At 42.4% G+C, this 24,533-nt stretch overlaps 1 protein-coding gene across 3 annotated transcripts in view; it reads left to right on the top strand.

Moving 5' to 3' along the window:
* Positions 1-24,533, top strand: part of APBB1IP (amyloid beta precursor protein binding family B member 1 interacting protein) — an 812,218-nt gene that overhangs the window by 761,280 nt on the left and 26,405 nt on the right. For all 3 annotated transcript variants that reach the window (XM_078663434.1, XM_078663435.1, XM_078663436.1), the window contains 2 exons: positions 1,461-1,559; positions 7,592-7,697. In XM_078663434.1, the coding sequence (XP_078519560.1) occupies positions 1,461-1,559; positions 7,592-7,697 (205 nt within the window). The remainder of the gene's footprint in view (positions 1-1,460; positions 1,560-7,591; positions 7,698-24,533) is intronic.

Below are 24,533 nucleotides of genomic sequence, written 5' to 3'. Positions count from 1 at the left end.
GTGTGAGGAGGTGTTCTGTTCCTTTGACAGGATTACCAGCTTGGCAGTGCCCAGGAACATAACTAACATTAAGGTCCCTATCCTGTCACCGTGAGATGTTGATGTAGCTAATACCTGGGCCTGACACCTCCTTTGTCCCTCTAAAGAGCCAGGCATCAATCCCAGTAGGGGAGGAGCTAGGGCTAGTGCTTTTGGCACTATCTTTATTTAAATAGTATTTGATCTTTGTCATTTTGGTGTCATTTTGTTCTTTAAATGATTCACCATTTTTACAAATTGGAGTGGGATACTTATTGTATTGGGTCATCTATTTTTAACCATTTTGGCACTTCTAAATGTTTCACACATTTTCTTAAGTTAACCCTGTTGCCTCTGTGCCATGGCTACTAGGGGTTGAGCTCAGTTTTAAAGTACTGAAACATTTATTGGTCATGAATAGTGCCCTTATTACTTGTGGTGGACTACCATCCACCCCAACTAAAAGTACCCTTTCTCACAAAGTGGTTTATCAGGGTCAGAATATTTTTTATTTCCAACAAGCGCTCCATGGGTCGTATTACAGTAAGTACTTGACGGACACACTAGGGGTTTGTACTTGATGCTTGTGCCCTCGGGGCAGTCTGGTATTAAGCAACAGATGTTTGTTCAACTTCAACCCCTTCAATAATACGGATTGTACTGGCACATATTTAGAACAGGCTTGATCATGAGGTGGAATTCCCTCATTTGCATTGGGTCGTGTTAGTATGCAAATAAGCAAATGCTTTGCTCTCATTCATGACATATTACAGACTTGAGTGGAGAGGCAAAGGAGCTATCGAAAGGTGCACCGACATTGCACAACATTGTGGTGCTCCTTGGAAGGGGAAAGGGCCCTATGCATTTAGGTGCATTGCACCTGCCTGCATTGGATTTCAGCTTCCCACTCAAAGGCATTCTCGGTGTTGCCTGCACAGTGAAAGGTGGACTAGTGTCTTCAAACAGCCAGTCCATCTTTCACTAATGCATTGCTCCAGGGCAAACGCATGATTTTTGCTGCCTTGAGGACAGCACATTTACTGTAATAGGATGCACTGTTTCGGTCTGCGCCAGGCGCACCCATCTGGTGCATCATGGCACTGATAGGGACATTGCAGTCTATATTTAATGCGGGTCCACGAAGTCACAGGCACACTTGAATATGATACTTTTATTATTATCATCTTTGTGAATATAGTTTAGGAGTATTTTAAATAGAATATTATTTTGTATTTCAAATGATGACCAAATGAAATTTGGACTTCTGGTGTTTCCTGGAATAACAATAACTCTGCATTGCTAAAATATATCCTGCTTTTTGTCACCTATATTGCTAGTTTTTCCAGTGAGTGGTTCTTCAAGAGTTAATATTACCACGTCATTATTTTCATGTATGCCTTTTCATGTCACTGTTTTAAATTTCAAACATGTATCTCTTGCAGCATCCTCAGATCCAGAAGGAATCCCAATACATCAAGTATTTATGCTGTGACGACCCTTGGACGCTGCACCAGTGGGTGACAGGGATACGGATTGCCAAGGTGAGAGGGAGAGGTCCCTTCTGTGCTTGTCCCAGCCTAGTTCATTGCATCTTGAGCTGGAATAATGGCATTTGGATGAATCCTAGCGTTAGCGATAGACTGAAGGCTTTAAAAACATACTTGGGAGATGAACTTCTTTGTGCACATGTATTCTATTCCTGGAGGCACCACCTGTGCTTCATCAGTCTTCAGATAGGGGAATGGGTGCCTTTGTTCTATTTGTCGTCTAAGACCCAAACATATCAAGCAATTTATATTGCATTTTAGGACCTTATTACAAGTTTGCCGGTATTTTAGTGTTGTATTACCGCTCAGGGAATATCACCGGGTATGGTAGCCCCCCCAGGTGGTGTTACCCAATATGCCTCATTGGGGAGGTCAAAATCATGCATAACTTGTGGCCTCAGAGTTGTGCATCCAATTCCCATTTCCTCCATCAGTTCTGATCTTTTTTCAGGTGCAAATCTTTCCAGGTGTTTCCATGCAAAATGTGTATGCCCATTTCATATGCTCTACCTTCAATCCCAATTTGGGTGCAAATCACATTTGCTCAAGGGTAGGGATTGCCGGACTACTCTGAGTTCATAGTCTAAATTTGAATAGGATCCTCACTTATTTACCTAAGTAGTTGATTTCCCTGCACCTCTTTTTCTCACCCCATGACCAGTAGAAGAACCTCTCAAATGAAGTATGATGCCATGCTCTGTATGGTGTCTTTTGCCTACTGCCTTATCCAACGCCCAACATCCCTAGATGACGAAGCCAGGCGCAGCTGCTTTTACTCAAGCGTTCTGCAGTGACGTCATCTATAACATAGAAACAATTTGTTTGGTACTGAGAGTCAATGAGTTCTCCAGAGTGGGAAGAGGCTCTACAATCTCAGACAATGTAACCGTTCTGTATTTTATACTGTTTAACTATTGTCAGGTGCCACGCTCCTCACCTGGGCTTTACACTATGTAGCCTTTTTTTATGTCCGAACGGAACAATAAAGGGAGGGGCAGATCGTGTATGCATCACGAAAGGTGACACAAGGCAACACAAGGGCTTAAGTGAGATTTACTAAGCCACGTAAAGCTATCTTGCATGGCCCTACGTGGCTTAGTAAATCTAGAGTAAAGCAAAGCAGTGCAAATCGCTTCCTTGTATTACGCTGCATTGAGAAGGCGTTCCTTGGGTGGTCATGGGTGTTCCAATGCTTCCACCCATGGATTTTGGCACAATACCAGATTTTCTAAGGGTTGCAAACCTGGACTGCTTAAAAATAGTGCGCCATCCTAACAATGGAGTAACAAGGAAAAAATCCTTTATTTCTCCTTGTTAGTTCCATTATGTAGCACACGTAGAAGGAGGAAAATGCTTCTAAGGATTGTTTTTGCACAGGAATGTGTCCCTTCCTGCACAAGAACAATCCTACTTGTAACGCATTCACCCTTGCACCATGGCACAAGGGTGTCTGCGTTGGCGCTAGTCAGCACTCAGGACAGCAGCGCAGGGACGCAGCAGGAATGCATCATATCTTAGTAGGTATGGCGCGTTCCTGCTCTCTTGTTGCTGTGTTGCGTGACACTTTGATGAAACGGGCCAGAGTGTCCCAAAACCCATATACAAAATATATTTGACATATCCTACCCTGGTACTTTCCCCTACCTCTCGACTGCCCCAAAGTCTTCCTTACTCCACCTTCTAAGCAGCGTCTCTTACAATCTCAGGTACTGCTGCTCTGCCCAACTGCATTGCAAGTGCCACTGGAATTACAGATGTACATAGTATCTGGTGTTACAGGGACATGTCTAAAAGGTGGAAACATGTATGACAACTAGTTGTTGAATTACTACCCAATGATTTATAGCACTTTTAAGGCAGAGAATTCTCAATATGCCCGTCATATCAAATCTCTAAAATAGCTTTCCAGTAAAGTACTGGTGATTTATCGAGCATGTGTTCCCAGTGGTAGTAAAGATTTGTCAGATAGGGTTTTAAATGGATGGAAGCTTCTTATGGCTGTAATGTTGTGTATTACTATCAAACCACGTCATGCAAACCAAACAATCAGCCTCAGAAGGATGATTTGCTGAGATGTTCCTGTCAGCTTTAGAGTGCATTTTCCTTCAATTTTGCAGTAGCATTTCCAGATTACATAAACAACACTAGAGTTGGTGCAACTTTGTACCAGCATTTGTGGATTTCTACAACGACTACAATAGGCATTTGTACCAAATGACCAGTGCAGGACAGGCATTTTATGCTGGTTATTTGGTTCAAGCGTTGGACAAATTCTCAGTGCAGAATTGCATCGACACTTGCAACACGCTCTACCATGTTGCAACAAGAGTTATGGGGGTCAATCTTTCCATGCCCATGGCTCCTCCCTGTGGAATTCCCTCCCACTGCAGGTTAGACTGCAAGCTGTTACCTCAGACGCAGAAGACCCTTAAATGGCCACCTCTTCATCCTGCCATTTGTTGTGTTATGCAGATGTTTTCCAGGGAGGGTATCCTGGTGCTGAGCAGGTGTGAGTCTAGCCACACTTAGGGCCTCTTGACACTACTTGAAAAGCCTGGTCTTCAGCTTCTTGTGGAATTCAAGAAGTGATGAGGAGGCCGTTATGTGGAGCGGCCCTTTTGATAATTGTCTTTTTGAGAGCCCTGTCCTGCAGTGTGACCTCTAGTTCTTCCTGGTCAGACTCTCAAGACTGGGTTTGCCTTCTTGCTTCTATAAGGCTTTATTTTTATGTTGGAGGTCATATTAAGTGGCCGGCATCTCCTTCTGTGTCAGTGGATAGGTCCTGTGATTGTGCCATACTGCAGTCTGACACTCCTTTGTTCACTGATACCCTAAAGTGCGCAATTATGACAAAAATAATTCAATCTATGTAATATGCAAGTGTTTGTCAAAACTCAAAAATTGCAACAATGTAACACAGGAAATAGTACCCACACACTTAAGTTGTTTGCATAAATTAAGATAAACAATGTGTGGTCTACATAAAAAAACAATAAAAAAACTACTTAAGGCCTGAATACAAGTCTGGCAGCGCAACGGTGGCAGTCCATCCACCGCTGCACCGGCAGCCCGACCACCCCATTTGGCTGTCGGACCGCCTTGGGACTGCTGCCACCAGGGAACCACAATTCCCTGGTAGTGGCACGGTGAGGTAGAGGAAGTAAAATGCTGGGTGGGACTGAAGTGTTGGCTTTCTAGTTGTTTTACCTATGTCATCAAATGGAATGTTACCACACAGGATGACTGTACTACTTTTTTGTGTTGATTTATTAATTTTAGTCCTTTATTTTCCTACATTGACAACGGTGACCACTTTAATTATTTTAGTTAATTATTTTGTTCATTGCTTAATAATAACATGAATTATTGAGTATGTACAGTATATGTATACCTTTTACTATTTTAATGCTATTTTGATTGTAGGTTGCAGCAGGTATGATTACTATGGATTACATTCTGAAAATTAATGTATTTATGATACAACACTGATTAATTTTATTGCTTAATTCTTTCATGATTATCATTACAGGATTATTATAGTACCAGTAATTTTTGTTATGATAGTTAAATATTAATGACACATTCTTCGTGAAAATTTTCATTTCATGATGCATGATACAGTTATGATTGATATTATTTACTTAAGTAATTCAAATTTATGCATGCTTTATGAGTGGACATTATTTGTCTACGTTACCGGTTTTAAATGATATTTTATGGTGTCATTCTTTAAAAACAGTACTGTTTTCTGATGGTTATTCTAGAGCTCTATTGATATTATACTCTACCTTTTGCGCAAAAGTTTTATTATTACTGAACATTTCCTGTGCGTAGACGTACGTCACATGGAATTTAGTTGTCATTTTATTAATGATACATAAGTTTTAATGATTTACTTGTATTGCTTTTGATTGATTGTTTATGCCAGATTTTCTTCACCTTTAAGGTTTATTTCATGATTGTTCAAACTGGCAATGATGTTCTTTATTCGTGCTCCTGATTTTTACATTTCTTTTAATTTTGCTGGAGTTTCTGATTGTTTCTCCTGTTGAGTATATATATATATTTTTCTCTTTTTATTCATTCTTGATGTGTTTCTACCTTTCATCCATTCGTTTATGATTCACAATTTCTCCAATATGGCCAGTTGTTGAATTTTGTGCTCCTCTTAACGGTTTTCACTCTCGTATAATCCTTCCTCTTTATTCCCTAGGGAGGAGATGTCTTGTGTTCTTATTCGCTCTCGTATGATCTTTTCTCTTTATTCCCTTAGGGAGGAGATGTGTTTTGTGTTCATTCTTTTAAGTTTACTCTCGTTTCTTAATTCTTTCTTTCAGTCATCTCTAATCAAAACTTCTCTTGATTCTTATATATTTAAACTTTCACCATTTATTTATTCTTATGTCAACTATTCTTATGATTGTGTTTGCCATTTCTACTCCCGTTTCTTCGTACTTCACGTTCACTTTTAATATAACCAATTCTACGTCCGTTTCTATTTATCTTCTTTAATATATAATTATTACTTGTAATTGCTTTGTTCACATCTTAACTTTTGGTTGCAATTGCAAAATGTATAAAAGAGGAAGATATGTAGTGTTGGCTTTCTAGTTGTTTTACCTATGTCATCAAATGGAATGTTACCACACAGGATGACTGTTTGGAATGTTATGCTCTGATGCTAGAATCAGTTGGGAGATGAGGATTGAGCTGACTGGTGACAGCTCCTGGTGGGGATTTACCTTGGAATTACTCTTACTATCTTGAACTACCACCTCATGTCAACTTAATTAATAAATATATCTTTCTACAAGAACCTACGTGACCTGATCATCCTTTACATTACTACAGGGACGTCGTGGTCCCGCCAAATATATTATGAGTTTCCCCTCCGCCGGCGGTGTCATGAAGGTATACACTCCATGAACACATTGGCAGAGAGAAAAAGCCTCCTCTGCATGGGGTTTCATGCAGGGGGTACATTATGTGCATGTACCCCAGTTTCTGCACTGCATGGACTTTTGAGTCTATGTCCTACAGGAACCTTGTTGTGCGGTCCCATTGCGGTGCCTGTTTTCTAAGGCACCGCAATGGAGTCTCCATCCCGCCCGCACAACCGGATGGGCGGCGGTGACCTTCGGCGGAGCTGGAGCGCAGCGGTGGCGTACCGCCCACTCCTGCACCGCTGAAAATCCCAATCAGGCCTTAAGTATTTTACTAGTCCTTCCTCTCTCTCCTTCTCCCATGGCACTGTGGTCCTTCTAAATGTGTAATTCATGTTTTATCTGTGATGGCGCAGTTGCAAGTCTCAAAAGCACTACTCCCCATGCATTCTGCTCATTGTATTTATTCATTGTAAAAATCTCCTCTTTTTTCTTTAGTGCAACTGGCAGCACTCCTTTCGCTCTGTTTGGAGCGGGTGAGAGGAGTGCAGAAGTGCCTCTTTTCAAACATTCTTTTAGGATAATTTCTCTGTAACTGTTCAAATAATGGTCAGTGCTTCAAGGGGACATCGCTCTAAGTAAGTTGCCATAGAAAATTTTCAACAAATATCTGGCATTTAATTGAGTTCTTTCAAAACGTGAATCCGGGTTTGGCCTTCGTTAAATGTGGCCCACTGTAAAGTGTGATATTTTCCAAGGATCTTTAGTTATCAGATGTGATAAATGGCACATATTACAAATTTTACACAAAAAATTGGAAATAACATGTTGGTTTTGGTACTTAATGCACTCAAATCAGCATATGTGACAGGCTTTGTTCGCATATTAAATCCCAGTAGATTTGACATGCTGACATTTATTAGGGTATATGCATCTTTATCATCGGGTGTGATAACATTTGCGTAACTTGTAATTCTGGTCATTGCATAAACAGTTGCTTGCACAGGGTTCGAAAACAGCGGGAAGCTCGTCATGAGGGCCAAGTGTTTAGCAATTAACGACCCCCTTAATGCAGTGTGGCTGTATTATTGTGTCTCTTGTCTTTATGCCCCATGGTGACATCTTTCTTTTCTTTCTGTGCAGTATGGAAAGGCGTTGTATGATAACTATAAACAAGCTGCACAGAGGGCTGCCACGGCCACGCGATGGGCGAACCTAAGCAACGTGGACCCAGTAAACACTGCCACAGGTAACTAAACCTCACAACAGAAAGGGCCTGCCCCGTTGGGTGAATTGTTTGCCCTACAGTTGGAAATCCAGGCACTGTATACTTAATAGGATATTAATGCAAAGCAAGTGACATTTAGAGAGTACAGCAAAATGAATGTGTTCTTTATTGATTTGATTTTCAATCCTTGACTCATAAGAAACTGACTAAATTGAATCCCAATCCCGGCAGCGGCATTGATACCTGAATAGGGATAAAGAAGCCACAGCCATTGGTAATCAGAATATTGCAAGCTCGGGAGAGTTCGGTGACTGGGACTTCACAAACACTTCCAGTAGTACACTTGGAAAGCTGCCCTTGTCACAGCTTTTCAGGCACACTGCTAGTGGCGGCTGGCATCTACGGGGAGGTGGGGGGCAGGCGAGCATATAAAATTAAATAAAATAAATAAATAAATAAAACCCATCCCTTACTTAACAGGACCGCCTCGCTGTGGATTTCCTCATCGCTACTGCAGCCCGGCCAAAAAGAAACTCTCTTGACCAATCAGGGCACTGATCTCACCAGCACGAGACCATCACCCTGATTGGAGGGAGCGGCCTCACTCGGCACTCCGCAGTGCTCTGGAGGCATGCACATGCTCTAAATTAGCTATCAATATAGCTGGGTTAGAGATTTTTAAAGTGCGCATGTGTGGCTGGTCATAGCAAGACGGGCAGAAAAAACAGACATACACACTTTAAACAGTGCATACACAGCCCACCCTCCTCCCTGCTGCTGTCACGCAGCAGCGGCCCGCCCTTGTCCTGACACTCAGTTCGGGACGGGGGAATGAAAAATAAAATTATAATCATTTACCATTTTATTTTTCATCTCGGGTGCTTTTAAGTGGGGCAACCCTCCTCCGCTCCAACGGAGTAGCCACCCCTGCGCACTGCTGCAAATGTCATGTGACATCTACTATTTAATAAATACGAAGTTGGACTCCGGGTGCAATCCGCATGAGAGAAAGGTGCACTTTTTTTCGTCTGCACAGGGAAATCATTTTCCTCATGGACAATCCCGTTCCCCTCCACCCAAACAAAGTTTGGAGGTGTCTTTCCAGTCTTGGAAGGAAACTTACTCCAGCCATTTGCTGCAGTACGTCTCTGACCATGTCCAGGGTTGGCAGGGGTTGGAGAGGCATTTCTGAATTCCATGACACTCACAAGTAATTGGGTATTTACAAATCTCAAACCAAATCATGCTATTGTCCATGTACGCACTGCTCCTTGCATGGGATATACTAATGCGCAACTGTATGCAGTCGTGACCTACAATTACATAGGAGTAAAACCATTTATACCTAAAAGATATCCTTTTGTGGATAGCTGCCAGGCAAAAATGAAGCTCATTGGGAGCAATCTGTTAGTGTGGTCTATATTTGCCTCCAAGTCAAGTTAATTTCATTATTTGGAACTCCTGGGAGGTCCACATAAAACAAGATATACAAAGATTATACAAAATAAGCAGCATGAACTTAATATCATAAAACAGGTTACCCCCTGCGATACCATTAATTAAATAATCAGAAAACGAAATTGTGCAGAGTAATTCAATACAATTTAAAAAAACATTTTAAAGTTAAAACTTCTATACAGAACATTTAATTTGGTGGATTGAACAATAAATGCATAGCAGGCGTCTCAACAGCTTAAGATGATATTACAACATAGCTGGACAAATAAAAAGAACATGCTTAAATTCCTGGACTCCATTATTACATAAGTGGCATGTTCTTGATGGACCGTACCATTTAGACGTTAAAATATTTAACCGAACGATATTTAAAAGCATTAGTGTCCAGAAACGTCTGACCCTATGGGCCATATTCCATGTCAAGTAATATATATTCGCCTGCAGAGATGCGTGTCAGAAAGGGAAGGTGGTCAGGAACCCAACCTGTATTCCCAGATCTTCCTTGGGTCTGTCAACATCATATCCTATGCCGACGACACTCAGCCCATCCTCTCCCTCACCAACAACCCCACCTCAGCAAGAACCAGACTACACGAAGGCATGAAGGAAGTAGCGGACTGGATGACAGACAGCCGGCTTAAACTCAACACCGATAAGACGGAGGTCCTAATCCTCGGCCCTACTCCCACCGCCTGAGACGAATCCTGGTGGCCCCCCGCCCTGGGCAGCACTCCCCAACCCACCGACCACGCTCGCAACCTCGGCTTCATCCTGGACTCGTCCCTCTCCATGAACAGACAGGTCAATGCGGTGACATCGGCATGCTTCAACACCCTCCGCATGCTCCGCAAAATCTTCCGCTGGATCCCCACCGACACCATGAAGACCATCACCCACGCCCTCGTCACCAGCCGCATGGACTATGGGAACACTCTGTACGCCGGCATCACTACCAAACTACAGAAGAAACTTCAACGAATCCAGAACGCAGCCGCACGACTCATCCTGAACATCCCCCGCCACCACCACATCTCCGGACTCCGGACACCTGAAGAAACTTCACTGGCTCCCAGTCAGCAAGAGGATCACCTTAAGGCTCCTCACCCACACACACAAAGCCCTTCACAACCTCGGACCAAAACTCATCAACCAACGCCTCTCCTTCTACTGCCCCCCTGGCACCCTACGCTCGACAGGACAAGCCCTAGCAGCCGTGCCCCGCATCCGCAGGGCCACCGCCGGGGGCAGGTCCTTTTCCTACCTGGCAGCAAAGACCTGGAACTCTCTTCCCAGCCACCTGCGCGCCACACAGGACAACCTCTCCTTCAGAAGGCAGCTCAAGACCTGGCTTTTTGAGCACTGACCCCCAAACCCCCCCCACGGGTGAGTAGCGCGCTTTACAAATGCAAATGATTGATTGATCGTAGGCTGCAGAACTCCGCCAGGCACAACACAGGCTTCGCAGCTAGGGTCTTAACCGGTTTAACATCAGGGCATTGGTTAACTATGTTATGAAATCGTGTTCATGCTAATAGTATCCTAAAGAAGCCTTACGTAACAAGGACAAACTTGATATAATTTTTTACATACATAACAATATCACAGATAGTATAAAAATATTAAGAACATGGATTATACATGCTTTTTACTCCTTTTAAATGATGAATTCACTTGTTTAATGATTTATAAGTATATCTCCTCTGCAGTTCGCCTCCGTAACATTGTTAGAAAATGATTTTTTACGTATTAATTATGTTGGTTAAAGTGTACCATGCTAATTCTTATGAAATAATGTTTTTTAATGTGTTCTTTAATGGCTGTTTTTAGCCCGAATAAAGATCTTTGACTGACTGACATGCTTTTGGAACATTTTGGTTGCTTCCCAGGACTTTTGTGTTGTTGTGTGGCGATGGAAATATTCGAGTAAGCCCTGAAGTTATAGAAAGGGAGATTTATGTAGATACTGGCATCTCACAACAACATTTTTTTTACTTTTGCAAAAAAATCATTATATTGAATGATTTACTTAAGAAACTCACAAGTGAGGCATATCATTTTCACTATTCTCTTTTGAGTTGCAGACAATCCTTAATTTGTAGAAATAAATACATAAAAAAGTAAATGCATTAAAATAGGCACTGGTACTTACAGTTTTCTTAGAGGGCACCACCGACTCTACCACCACTGGCGTGGTCCACTTTTACCTTTGGAGCATGCCGTTAATTCATAGAAACCTGTAGTTTGACTAAAGCAGTACTTTGGTTGTGGCGACTTCAGGGCATCAATTGCAATCAGCCACAACCTATGTACTGTTTCGGTCACACTATATGGAGGTTCCTAACAGTGCTTAATTTGTAAACAAAAAAGTGCGAGGCCCTCAACAGGCGGCCACTGCAGCTTGCACCACCCATTGCTCCAGCCAGCGTTGCTCATGACAGTACCGTCACAACTATTAATTATCACACTCCTAAAAGGGTGATTATTCAGACTATTCCAGGCCCTCAAAGCCATAAGAATTACATGAGCACTGGTAATAGTTATTTAATGTATCTTGAATTAATAAGCATCTGTTGTGCTTATCTCTAAATTAGACAGTCAGCGCCACCACGTTACAGACTGTCATAAGTAACAGTGTTAACAATTGAGTGCCTGTGCTGAGCACCGGAAACCACCAGCTCAAATTAACCACTGGGTGCTACCAATGCTTAACACTTCGTGCATGGGATTATATTTCTTAATTACTAAAATGCAGTTTTTAATTCTACGACTAGAATCTACGACTAGATGGCTCAAGGCTCTCATAACAGAACAAGAGGGGAGAGCTGTGGCCTAATGGCAAGAACGTCGACCTCGAATCTGGGGATTAGGATTTGATCCTCGGCAGGGATGCTCAACATCTTGTGATTCCGGGCAAATCACTTAATCTCCTGAGATTAACAAAAATGTAAATTTCTGTCTGTGACGCAGCTGGTGCCCATGTAAAGCGCTACGATACCTTCGGGTCGAGTTTACACTATATAAATCTCCCCCCCCCCCCCCCAAAAAAAAACAATATTCACCAGTGATTCTCCTTACAATCCACTAGAAGCAGGACTTCTGCCTCCGGGACAAATATAGTGTCTTGGTTTCCTGAAATAAGTGCTTGGTGCAGAGGCTGCCATGTAGGTTTTGAAGGCACACGTTCTAACAGAGAGGCTGCAGTCACAAAACGGCTGTTAGAAGATGGTATCACAACAATTGAAGCAGTCGGGGGTAATGGGTGTTCCCTAATGCAGACATTAGACATGAGAAGTCAACGGGAATGCCACATTAACAGCACTAAATAGACCCCGACCCTTTTACAAAAGCTATAGTTAGAAATAACATTGTTTTCCTGTAAAACACCCAATGAACTGCAAACTGTATTGCCCACAACAAACTCCGACACCCAACAATCTGGTAAGCAACCCAACCATGTAAACCTCCAAATATACCCTCACCCTCTGCTGTGTCTACCAGATATTTCCAAATCTAGAGATGCATTTCTAGTATGACATTATGTGAAAATGAAGTAGCTCATTATGATCAAAATATAAAAATGACATGTTCACTGCCTTAGGAAAAGCTATAACACTAACCCCACAACTCGGATTATTGAACATCTGGGAGGCCACTGACCTAACGGAAATCGAACAACAGTTGACAACACTGGGTTACACGCTGGTAAAGGGAGAAGTGGCTAAGGTTTGGGGGGACATAAACCCACCTCGTGTCACCCTATGGGTCAAAGAAATAGACAGATATATGCTGGCAGAGACTGAGGTCTATAAGGTCAGGGGATGCCCCAAGAAATGGGACAAGAAGTGGTCACAGTGGAACAAACACAGGGGAGATCTATGTGTGTCACCCACGAGCGAAATGGAAATGCGTAGGCAAGAGAGACTGGTAGGAGATATGTATTGAGTAATTTTGATTGACGTTTTGCTGGAATATTTTGGTGGAAACATGCAATATGTCGTTCAATCATGCACTGTACTACTGTGATTTCAATCAATAAACAAAGTTTAAAAAAAATTATATATATATATAACAATGACATAAAATGAGAATTTCTATTCTGATATTAAAAGACCATTACACATTTCGAACGTGTATTTTTCATTAGTTTAGGATTAGGGTTGGGACTAGTATTAGGGATAGGCCGACTACAAGGATACGGTCGTGTTTAGGTTTTCTTTTACATTCAGCATAGAGTTTGGGTTTAGGATTATGTTTGGGAGGGTGGATGTGTTATGGATAGGAATTAGTTGAGGGTTAGAGAAATAGAAATGGGTAGAGGTCTGTCTAATGTGAAGATTACCATTTAGTCTGTGTTTATGATTAAGATTTGCGATACACTAAGAGTTTTGGCTGTTCTCAAAGACTGTCTTCATCCTGGTATTTTTTAAATGGCTTCTTCATGACGGTCATTGCAACATAAAGTGCATTTGCTTTTTAATGGATTCTTTACAGTGTGTCGTTCACAAATGTAGTTATTCTTATTTATTTTCTTCACTGTCACTTTGACCCGGCTAATATGCTAGTAAAGTAATGTGCCAAAATCCTCGCACACTAGTTACCTACCGTGTAAAGATGACCACACTTCAATCACTATGCCAAAAGCCTATGCACAATCTAGTTCTCAAATAACTCCTGAGAAAGACCATCCCTGGGTTTTGGGAACTCTAGAACTATTGCCAGCTTCCTCCATTGAATAATAAAAGGCGAATGGGTGGAATGCATGAATTCATTTCAGTCACTGGGAATTACTCTGGCCACAATCTAGTCCATCGCTTTGTAATAATGTGCCACTCCAAACAAGAACCCCTCTCTAGTCTGTCCTACAATGGATGTCCACAGTCATTGGGAACTTGGTGAGCTAACATCTTTAACATATCATAGAACACGTATATATCATATATTCCTTGGATTTTAGCCCAGATATTACAGACATCATCCCTTGTTCTGCCTGAGCAACATCTTCATCCAACAAGAGGAAAACGCTTCAACAATGTTCTTAGTCCTTTGCCTAGCCGTGATCTTGGCATCGTCTCTAACTATACTCTCATTGCATGACTGCACTGCCAATACTCCCTTTGTATATACATCATAGTGAGTCAGTTCATTCGTGAGTGAGAAAAGTTCTTGATTGACCCTTTTTCTCTAAATTAGTCACCATCACCTGTTGAGCAGCCACGTTCTCAGCTTTTACCCCTCCAGTTCAGCATTCGTATGTATGATGTCACAGGTTTCCTCCCAGATTTAAATCTCACCCCCTACAAGGTCACACTAAGGACATCAATAGCTACATAAATGTCTGTGCCTGTATCCCTTATAACCAATTAAAGCAGCAAATTTGCCTCTTACATAACAGCTCCTAGAAAGAAGGCCTTCTGAATGGTCTAGATCACCAATTCTAAACAGCAGCACTCTGACCACCCCATCCTTATACATTCTTCAACCACACCGCACCATTTGTATCTTTTGAAGACAACCAGGTTGCGAAACTTCACACCGGTTGTAGGGTCTGATTACAAGTTGAACAGTACTTGGGAACAGTACAATTTCATGTGATTTTGCCGTTACTGTGCAGTAAATACACACATGTGTTTTGCAATAACTAGTAAAACCCTATGGAATGTGGAATTACTATGTGGGATACATTTTTACAGTCATTAACCACATGGAATTACCAATTCCATGGATTTTTAACGCATACATTTACCACTTGCTCTCAGCAGTTGCAAAATCTATGCAGGTTACCTGTGGGGCGGAGCTAAGGGAAGGGGAAGGATTTTTCCAGCAGGGGTGGCATTTTGAGCTCCTTGTGTGAAAAGGAAACTGGGAATTGAGGCTTGGATGCGCCTGGACCGCCAAAGCCTCATGCAATTTCCCCCGGCTTGACAAAAAGACATGCCCACTTTAGACGGTGCATACGGTTTCACACCACGGAAATACAGGTTTCGAATTTATTGATTGATTGATTGGAATAACCAACCCACTCTGCATTAGGTGGAGTGACATTCCGTGCTGTAATTTTGCTCCACCTGACTCCAAATCGGGGTCTTAGTATATAGACCCAATATGGCAAAGCGTTGCCCCAGAACTAGATGGTGAGAACATTTAAAAAGGTATATCTTCACAATATGTGTGGGTTCTATACTGGGCTTCCTGAATACCATGCGAATGAACTAGTGAAAGTTCACACCTCAGCCACGAGGCTCAGTTCTGGCCTAAAAAATGATGACCATAGAGATGACAGAAATGCAATATTTTCAGGTAAAAATAAAAATACAGAAAACTACAAAAGCATCTGACCAGCCTTAAAATACTCGGCTGTTTAACAAAGTTTCACCCCTGCTCTCTGGTAGGAGCCCTTTCATAGACAAACCCCACGAAACTGCATTTAACATGTCAGTACACCGATAAATCTTCTAAAACGTGGAACAGCTTCTCCAAGTACAAAGCATCCTTACCAACCCTCGCTCCTTCAGAAGAGTAACTTTACGTTCATGTTCATGAATCTAGATCGGATATAAGGTCCTAGATACAGAATTGAAAAGAACAAAACAAGCAGCACCACCGAAGCATCTGGAGAACTAATAATTTCTGCCGTGGACGATGCAAAACATATTAAAATACACGAAATTAATTTACATTGAGCAACCAGACTCGTGCATTTAAAGCTGCGCTGGGGCTAGGTCTGGAGGACTTAATAATGTCTCTATTATTTTTGGAATAGAACATTGAGTGTTTATAATGGAAATATATTGAGCAGTGCAAATGGAATATCTAAGGGATAGGACTAACTACAGCCTTTTGCTTCAACTAAGATTATTTCAGCATTCTAATAGGACGAAAGTGCCCTTTCTGCCTCAAATTTAAGCCGTCAAAGAGGAAAATCATTACTGTGGTGATGCATCAGGCTGCTTTAGCTATGGCTTTTTTGCATTAGGAAAGTATAATTTTGAAATACCTTGAGTACTTCAAAAATACATTAGCAAAATCAGTATTTGCATGCCTGGGCCTCAGTGAATGGTGGAATTACTTTTGCTGCTACCTTTTGTGCATGTGGCAGAATGATTAGGTCCGAAGGGATCTGTGTGTCGTGTGCAACAAAGTGGCTCAGCGAGTTGACGCATGCCGCAGACATCTGCTGTTCTTTGCAGGACACTGCTTTGACTGCTGGTAGGGTAACTCAGTCTTGTGCTCTTCTAAGACTGGGGGGATTGAGTACCATTACATTTGGTTATTGAGACACTTGTTATCTGAAGGACATAAAACCTTATTCCACCTGACCAGCAACTGCTGATGATAACTGGGCAATGGGATGTGGACTTTGCTGGACATGCAGTTTCTGTTTCAAGTTTAAGTTCTCAGAATGAGGAATAACATGCAAATATTGCTGTTCACACTTTTTGGAGTGGGGGTGATTGCCCTACATAAGCAGGGAGTGGACATTTAGCACCTGAGTTGTAATAACGATTTGGGCAGAAACTGGAAGTTTGCACTGAATTGGGATTTGAGCAGGCAAGGAAATGAGCGAAGTGAGATATGAAATGTCATATTATAAACAGGTTATTCATATTATAAAGGCAAAGTAATAGTGCGCCCCCTGAATATTGAAGCATGGAAATATCAAGGAAAAAATACTGAATCCAAAATATCGAAAGGTAAGTAAGTATAAATGTTTTCGCTTTTAGGTCATAGAGGTGGGAGATGATATTGGGTGACTATGATATTTGTAGGATTCAGGGAGGGTAAGGGTATGTAGGTGGCAAGGGTAGTTTTAGGGTTTAGGTTAGGTAAAGGTATTTGAATGACAAGAGTGCTTTTAGGGTTTAGGGTGGGTAAGGGTATTTGGATGGCAAGGGTGTTTTTAGGGTTTAGGGTAGGTAAGGGTATTTGGAGGACAAGGGTATTTTTAGGATTTGAGGGTAGGGGTATTTGGATGGCAAGGGTGGGTTTAGGGTGGGTACGGGTATTTAGGTGACAAGGGTGTTTTTAGGGTTTAGGGTGGGTAAGGGTATTTGGATGACAAGGGTATTTGGGGGTAGGGTTTTTTGGGTGGAAAGGGTATTTTTAGGGTTTAGGATGGGCGGGGGTATTTGGGTGGCAAGGGTATTTTTGGGGTTTAGGGTGGATAGGAATATTTGGGTGCAAATGGGGTTTTTAGGGTTTATGGGGTAGGGGTATTTGGATGGCACGGGTGTTTTTAGGGTTTAGGATGAGTAAGGGTATTTGGGTGGCAATGGTATTTTTGGGGTTTAAGGTTGGTTGGGGTATTTGGGTGGCAAGGGTACTTTTTGGGTTTAGAGTGGGTATGAGTATTTGGTTGGCAAGTGTAGATTGAGGGTTTAGGGTGGGTAACGGTATTTTTTTGGCAAGGAGTGAAGCATATTTCCTGGTAGCCCATCTCCAGTGGCTGTCGTGCTGGACAGCGGGGCGCACATTGGAGGAAACTGCTGTGGGTGCAGGGCCACTGCCCATGGCGGTAATTCGACGCATGCTCTTGCCAGGCTCCCACGCCTTTGACCCACTTTCTACAAGTGCAAAGAGCGCAGTCCTGTATGTCCTGCATCCATTGACTATGTCGAGAAACCCCTTTGATACCCCTTGTGGGACTACCCAAAGGTCAAGAACACTACACCTCACGCACTCTCCGGACTGACCATTCGCTTATAGAAGTAGGATCCCTCTTTGCAGATGGCCAGCTACTCTTCTTCGACGATCTAGCAGAGGAGTATGGACTTAGCCCTGGGGCGATTCCTCTTGCATAGACAAGTGATCTTCGACTGTCGCCGCACCTGGCACATAGTCGGAAACGAACCAACGACACACCAGGTCATTCATGCCATTTTACAAATGGAACCAGGCGTCATATCATTACAAGGATTCTAAAAGGCATACGTGACACAGAATGGGAACAAGCACTGGAGTTCCTGAAAAAGGTCTCCCGCAATGCCCATTTTAAAAATATGCAATTCTAAGTACCGCACCGTGCCTGCCTAACACCTGACCGCTTCCAAAGCTAGTATCCGAATACACAATTTGCATGTCCCAGACATCATACCCCCAATGTGACATTCCATCACATGTTCTGGAGTTGTCCAATGATACAATCATATTGGGGCACAATCCATAACACGATACGCGAAACAACAGGACTCACAAATATAGCCCTGCGTCCTAAATACCACAAAGTTCAGATGAGATTTGCATCCCTAACTCTATGCATTGGCTGGTGGCCTGGACAGGAGCAGGCAATAAGTGGGGAACCTCCAAAGAAGACACCCTCTAATATGAAGAGGCCAGGGGAATACGCAAACAACCAATCTCCATGCAGTGGGCAATACTCCTCCATGACTTCAAACAAATTACCACTAGGATGACATCGCCGCACATATCTCAAAAACTGACAAACACCCCCCCCCCACAACCACGCACCATACTGTCTCCCACCAGAACCATGAGCAACACTCGACCAGAGAATCACGATATTCAACCCCCACTAATACATGGACACCAAATGCATTGAGTGTACCGACTCCCCACAGCTCCCAACAATCCAATGCTGCATACCCACACCCACCCCCACCATCTTTGCTATTCGGACGTGTACTCCCTTCACAGTGTAGCCCCAGTTCATACCCGACCACCCATGTTTGATGAAAGTTAAACCCCTTACATTTTGCACTAACAGTGCGCCACCATACGTCAGCTCATTACAATGAAACAGCCAAGGGCTTACAACAAGAGCATGATAGACCTAACACAATACACCCAGAACCACAGCACTTATTGGTAGCACTACATTCTCTAACACTGGGAACACTAGCATTGTGAAAGACATTGTATGTATCAATATTTGAGATTGCGCCACACGATAATACTGTATCATTCATCTTTTCTAAATGCAATCTATATGTATGTGATGAAAATCAAATAAAATGTTTGGTGGCAAGGAGGTTTTTAGGGTTTAGGTGGGTAGGGGTATTTGAGTGGCAAGAGTGTTGTGGGGGTTTAGGATGGGTAAAGGTATTTGGGTGGAAAGGGTAGTTTTAGGGTTTACAGGGGTAAGCATATTTGGATGGCAAGGGTATTTTTAGGGTTTAGGATGGGTAGGGGTATTTGGGTGGCGAGGGTGTTTTCAGGGTTTTGAGTGGGTAAAGGTATGTGGTTGCAAGGGTATTTTTAGGATTTAGGGTGGGTAAGGATATTTTGGATGGTAAGGGTAATTTTGGGGGTTTTGGGTGGGTAAGGTATTTGGGTGGCAAGAGTATTTGTATGGGTTAGGGTAGGTAAGGGTTCCGGGGTTGGGGCTGATAAGGTTATACATATATATGTGTGTGTACATGTGTATATAAATGTATATATGAACAAAACTTCGCCAGACGCTGAAAACACCTCCAGTTATCATCCTCAACTGGAAAAATAACGAAGAGTAGATCCCAATTTGGTGCCAAAACAAAAGGTGCCTTTATTTATGCATAATTCTGCTCAGCATGCCGCCACGACGCGTTTCGACTGTCTCCACAGTCTTGATCACATGGTGTGACTACTATGTCACAAGTGGGATATAAGTAGTGAACACAAAGGGCGGACCATATAATCCCACCCTCCCCATGTCAAGGGTTCATTTAAAGGAAACAAAGGAAAGACTGAAGACAAAATAAAAGCCTTCTGTCTAAACAATGACTAAAACTCATAGTGAGTAAACATCATACATAGTTCATTATATGAATATATACATGTGCAACTAATCGCAATGGTCATATATCTGTACATATCAATAAATGTAAATATGTAACATCATCAAACCGTATGTCGATAAAATCACATAAAAAAATCCTACGTTTCCTTTTTCAAAAAACCTCAGTTAATAAGTCCCAAGTGGGGTAGAATAAAGTGCTATTGCAAACATTTTAAATCTAAGTGTAAACTTCTTTTCAATGTATATCACTACATGTGACAAAGAGCAGTTAAATTTATACAATACAAAATATATAGAAAAAGTGCCAAGTGCAATAGATTTTAATTAAATGAATTAACCAAAATCTATTAAATTCATATTCACATAGTAAAAAAGAGAGGAGCCCCTTCCTTCTTTGTGTTTGATTCTACGACAGTTATTCGCAAACATGTGAAACCAATTATAATCCATAAGACCATTCCACTGGGTTATAGAAATAAGAAATTATGATGATAATCATCAGTAGCCCTAAATCACTGTGAATTTTATATAGATGTTGTTTTCTCTCTTTCCCTTTTCCAATATAAATGTTTTCTTTAAAGACATTTTTTCACAGGCAAGTGTACAGGTCCTCGCTTGCGTTCAGACCCCCCGGGCTACGACTATCTAATTCAAGAATATATCTAGTTTCTAAAACATACATATATAGAATCTATAATATATGTGTGTTATATATATATATATATATATATATATATATATACATACACACACACATATATATCACCTACAAGCGGTCGTCAGTAGGTATTTATAGTTAGGATGTAGTGTCCATAGGAAAAGCATTTTTTGTCCTGCCTATTACTTTGGCGCTGTTTGACGACTCTTCGTGAAATTCTTGAAAAACAGGTGCCCCAATGAATATTGTTGCAGATGGAAACTTTTAGGTGATCCTTAAAGCAAGTGCCAAGTATAAGGGAGGGGGTGGGTCAAAAAAACATGTGTTTCTCAGGTTAATTCCCTTAGGAACTTTAGACACGACTGCACCTAAACTGCTGAATGGAATCACACCAAATTTGGCAAAATGATAGCTGTTGGTCCAGAAAGCCCAATTGTTGTAAATTGCATAAATCTGTTCAGTAGTTTAGGAAATATTAAGGAAAATCCCAATTAGTATATATAGGGAAGCATATCCTCTGAGGATCCAACAGTTTCTGTGTTCAAATCTGAACGGCTGCCAACACTTCAAACCAGGATCTGTAGTCAGTCATCTTGGTACCTGGATTGAGCCGAGTCCCAGAATAAACTTACAAAAAATGAAAGGGGGCAGGGAAGGAATACCCTGACCCCTAGGTCTCTTAGGGACAAACAAGATTTAAAAAAACATTTAGACATGAGTCGTGTTGGATTCTCAGCTTCCACTGAAAATGTTTAAAAAACGAAACATGGACTCCCATGCTTTGTTAGTAATCAGCCCCTGGGTAGGCCAGGTCCCAGGGGCCTGGTGCTAATAAAGGAGGGGGGTGCTCGGGCCCCAACCACCTGGGGCATATTAATGCCCTGGGGACCACCACCTCCCCGGGTCTTATTTAATTTACAACATGGGGGGCCTCTCAGACCCCTCCAGGCCCCGGGGACCACCATCTCCCCGCGGTCTCATGCCAAAAAGAAATCAGGAGGCCTCAGCCCCTGGGGACCACCACCTGCCCGGGACTGATGTAATATTATGGGGACCTCTCAGACCTCCCTGGCACTGTGCACCACCACCTCCCCAGGGCCATAATGTTTTGTATTCATGGGCTTCAGGGACCCCGGTGCCCAGAGAGCATTACCACCTCCCTGAGGTCATTCTCTTTTTAAATAATAGGGAGGGGGTCGCGCGGCCCCCTCCTATTTATTCACGGCTCCAAGGTCTGCCACCTCTCCAGTACAGGCCCTACACACAAAAATGGAGGGAGGCCATGTGGCCCCCTCCTGCAGCCATAAATGACCCTGAGGACCACCACCCCCTAGGGCCGGCTCCTGCTATGTCGCGGGGTACCCCCCCCAGGAATTAGCTGTTTCCTGTTGCTTGGCGGGAGCTTTACCCCTCCCGCCAAGCAACAGCAAACACTTCACTTCCAGCAAGCAAGAGCTTTAAAAGTGCTCATGCTTGCTGGAAGTTGAGTAGAATTGCTTGTAGACACATAAAACTGCCTTTCCAGCAGCTCCGTATGTCTAAATGTAATGCCGACTCCTGTAGGGGGTAAAGTCCCCTTGGCTGCTCAGGGTCCTGTTACTTCCAGTGAGTCCCACACAGAAGGATTGCTGAGATGTCTTTGGAGACCACGCCCCCTTTCTCCAGCACTCTGCAAACGCACCTCCTGGCACACTACTGATTTGGGGATGAAGTCCCCTTGGATGCTGAGGAACCTTGGCAGCCAAGAACCCCTCCTGATACCTGCAGTAATTCCCACACAGTTGGATTGCTGTGAACTGGTCAGAGGCCACACCCCCTTTCCCAACCACTCTGCAAACACGTCTCTTGGCGCACTACTTGTTGGGGGGATGAAGTCCGGTTGGATGCTGAGGGGTCATTGGGAGCCAAGAACCCCTCCTGTTACCTCCAGTAAGTCCAACTAAGGGCGTTTGCTTGGAGCTGGTCGGAGGCGCCCCGCCCCTTCTCTCCACCAGTCTGCAAATGCACCTCCTGGCACACTACTCGTTGGGGAACGAAGTCCTCTTGTGGGCCAAGCAGCCCTACTGTTAACTCCTGTAAGTCCGACACAGTGGGATTCTTGAGAGCTGGTCTGAGGCCCCGCCCCCTTTCTCCACCACTCTGCAAACATGACTACCAGTTTAAAAAAAACATAGAAAATAATATTAAAAACAAAGGTTACAGGGACATTATAGTTAGGAAATAGAATTTGTAAAACCTTAGCAATTCACTGGAAAAAAACAAAGATTACAGTCATTATAGTTAGGCTCAGATTTCACTCATACAAAACCATAAAAATTCTGTAGTTATATTTATCTGAGCTAACTATACTTACTCCCCCACAGTCCTCCTCCTATTGCTAAGACCTAAAAAAATAAATATATATTTCACTCTTTTATCCCTCCACTATCCTTTTCAATCGAAATTAACAGACTAACATGTTCACTTCTCAAATTCCATATTAAACTATACTAATATACTACCCAAATAACTGAATAACATATCCACTACTCAAATGACTTCATATTTTTTTCATTATACTAATTTTCAACAGTAATCCTTTATGGGTTCCGGAGTGGCGTGCTACTCGCCAGAAAAGCGATTCAACACCCATCAGGGGTAACAAGTGCAATATGAATGCAAATCTTTCTTCCCCTTTTATTCCTCCACTATCCTTCTCACTCCAAGTAACTGATTAATATCCACCACTGAAATGACTTCATATTTCACCATATTAATTCACCACTAATCCTTTGTAGGCTTCCTGAATAGCGTGCGTCAACAAGCGTTATATAAATACAAACCTTTGTCCTCCTCTATCCTTTCGCTATCATTCCAAATCCAAATAACGGACTAACCTATCCACCACTTAAAATGTACTTGCATGATTCACTATACTAATTCAAAACTAATCCTCTATGGGTCCTGGAGTAGCGTGCTACTCGCCGAAAAAGCGCTTTGACGGCTTGTCAGGGGTAGTAAGCGCTATATAAATGCAATTACAATACAAAACAATACAATACATATTACATCACTCATGAAATAGTCAGTGGCATCATTGATGACTTCTTAAATGACATCACTGATATCATCCACAAAACCACTCACACAACCACTCACATACCCATTCACAAACCCCTTACAATACTCATACCCCCACTCACTTCTGTATAGAGTCACTTACATACCCACTCACTCACACAGCCACTCACACAACCATTCACTCACCTATAAGCCACTCATACAGTCATTTACCCATACAGCCAGTCATGTAGCCATACATTCACCCATACAGCTACTCACATAACCCACTTATTTACCTACACAGTCACTCACACACCCACTCACCCATATAGCCTCTGAACACAGCCACTTCCTCACCCATACAAGCAGACACACTCACGCCCACACAAACACTTACATACCAATTCACACATCCATGAAAGCGCTCACACATCACTCACTCACCTATACAGCCATTCACAGACATTTACTCTCAATACAGCCACTCACACATCAACTCACTTAATTAAACACCCACTCAAACAGCCTCTCATTCACCCATACAGCCACACACATACCCAGTTGCTCACTCATACAACCATTCAGATACTCACTCACTTACCCATACAGTCACTACATACCCACTTCCCAAACTATAGAGCCACTCACACCGTCACTCATTCACCCATACAGCCGGTGCCACGCCCACTCACTCACCCACCAATACAGCCATTCACATAGTAACTCACTCACAAAACTACTCACACACACACCGATACAGCCACTCACACACTCATACACACAAGGATACATATAGTCACACAGCCACCACTCACATAATATATATTAGAATTAGTATCACTCAGTAGTAGTGCAACTAGTATACTAACCTAACTTTTGTAGTAGGTTAGTATATATATATATATATATTTAACTCCCATAAACTCTTAAAAACACTTTCACTTGCTTGATAATGTCATCAGTGATG

The sequence above is a fragment of the Lissotriton helveticus genome, chromosome 10 (assembly GCF_964261635.1).
Source record: "Lissotriton helveticus chromosome 10, aLisHel1.1, whole genome shotgun sequence".
In the NCBI taxonomy this organism is placed as follows: Eukaryota; Metazoa; Chordata; class Amphibia; order Caudata; family Salamandridae; genus Lissotriton; species Lissotriton helveticus.
This window is presented reverse-complemented; position numbering and strand designations above follow the sequence as displayed.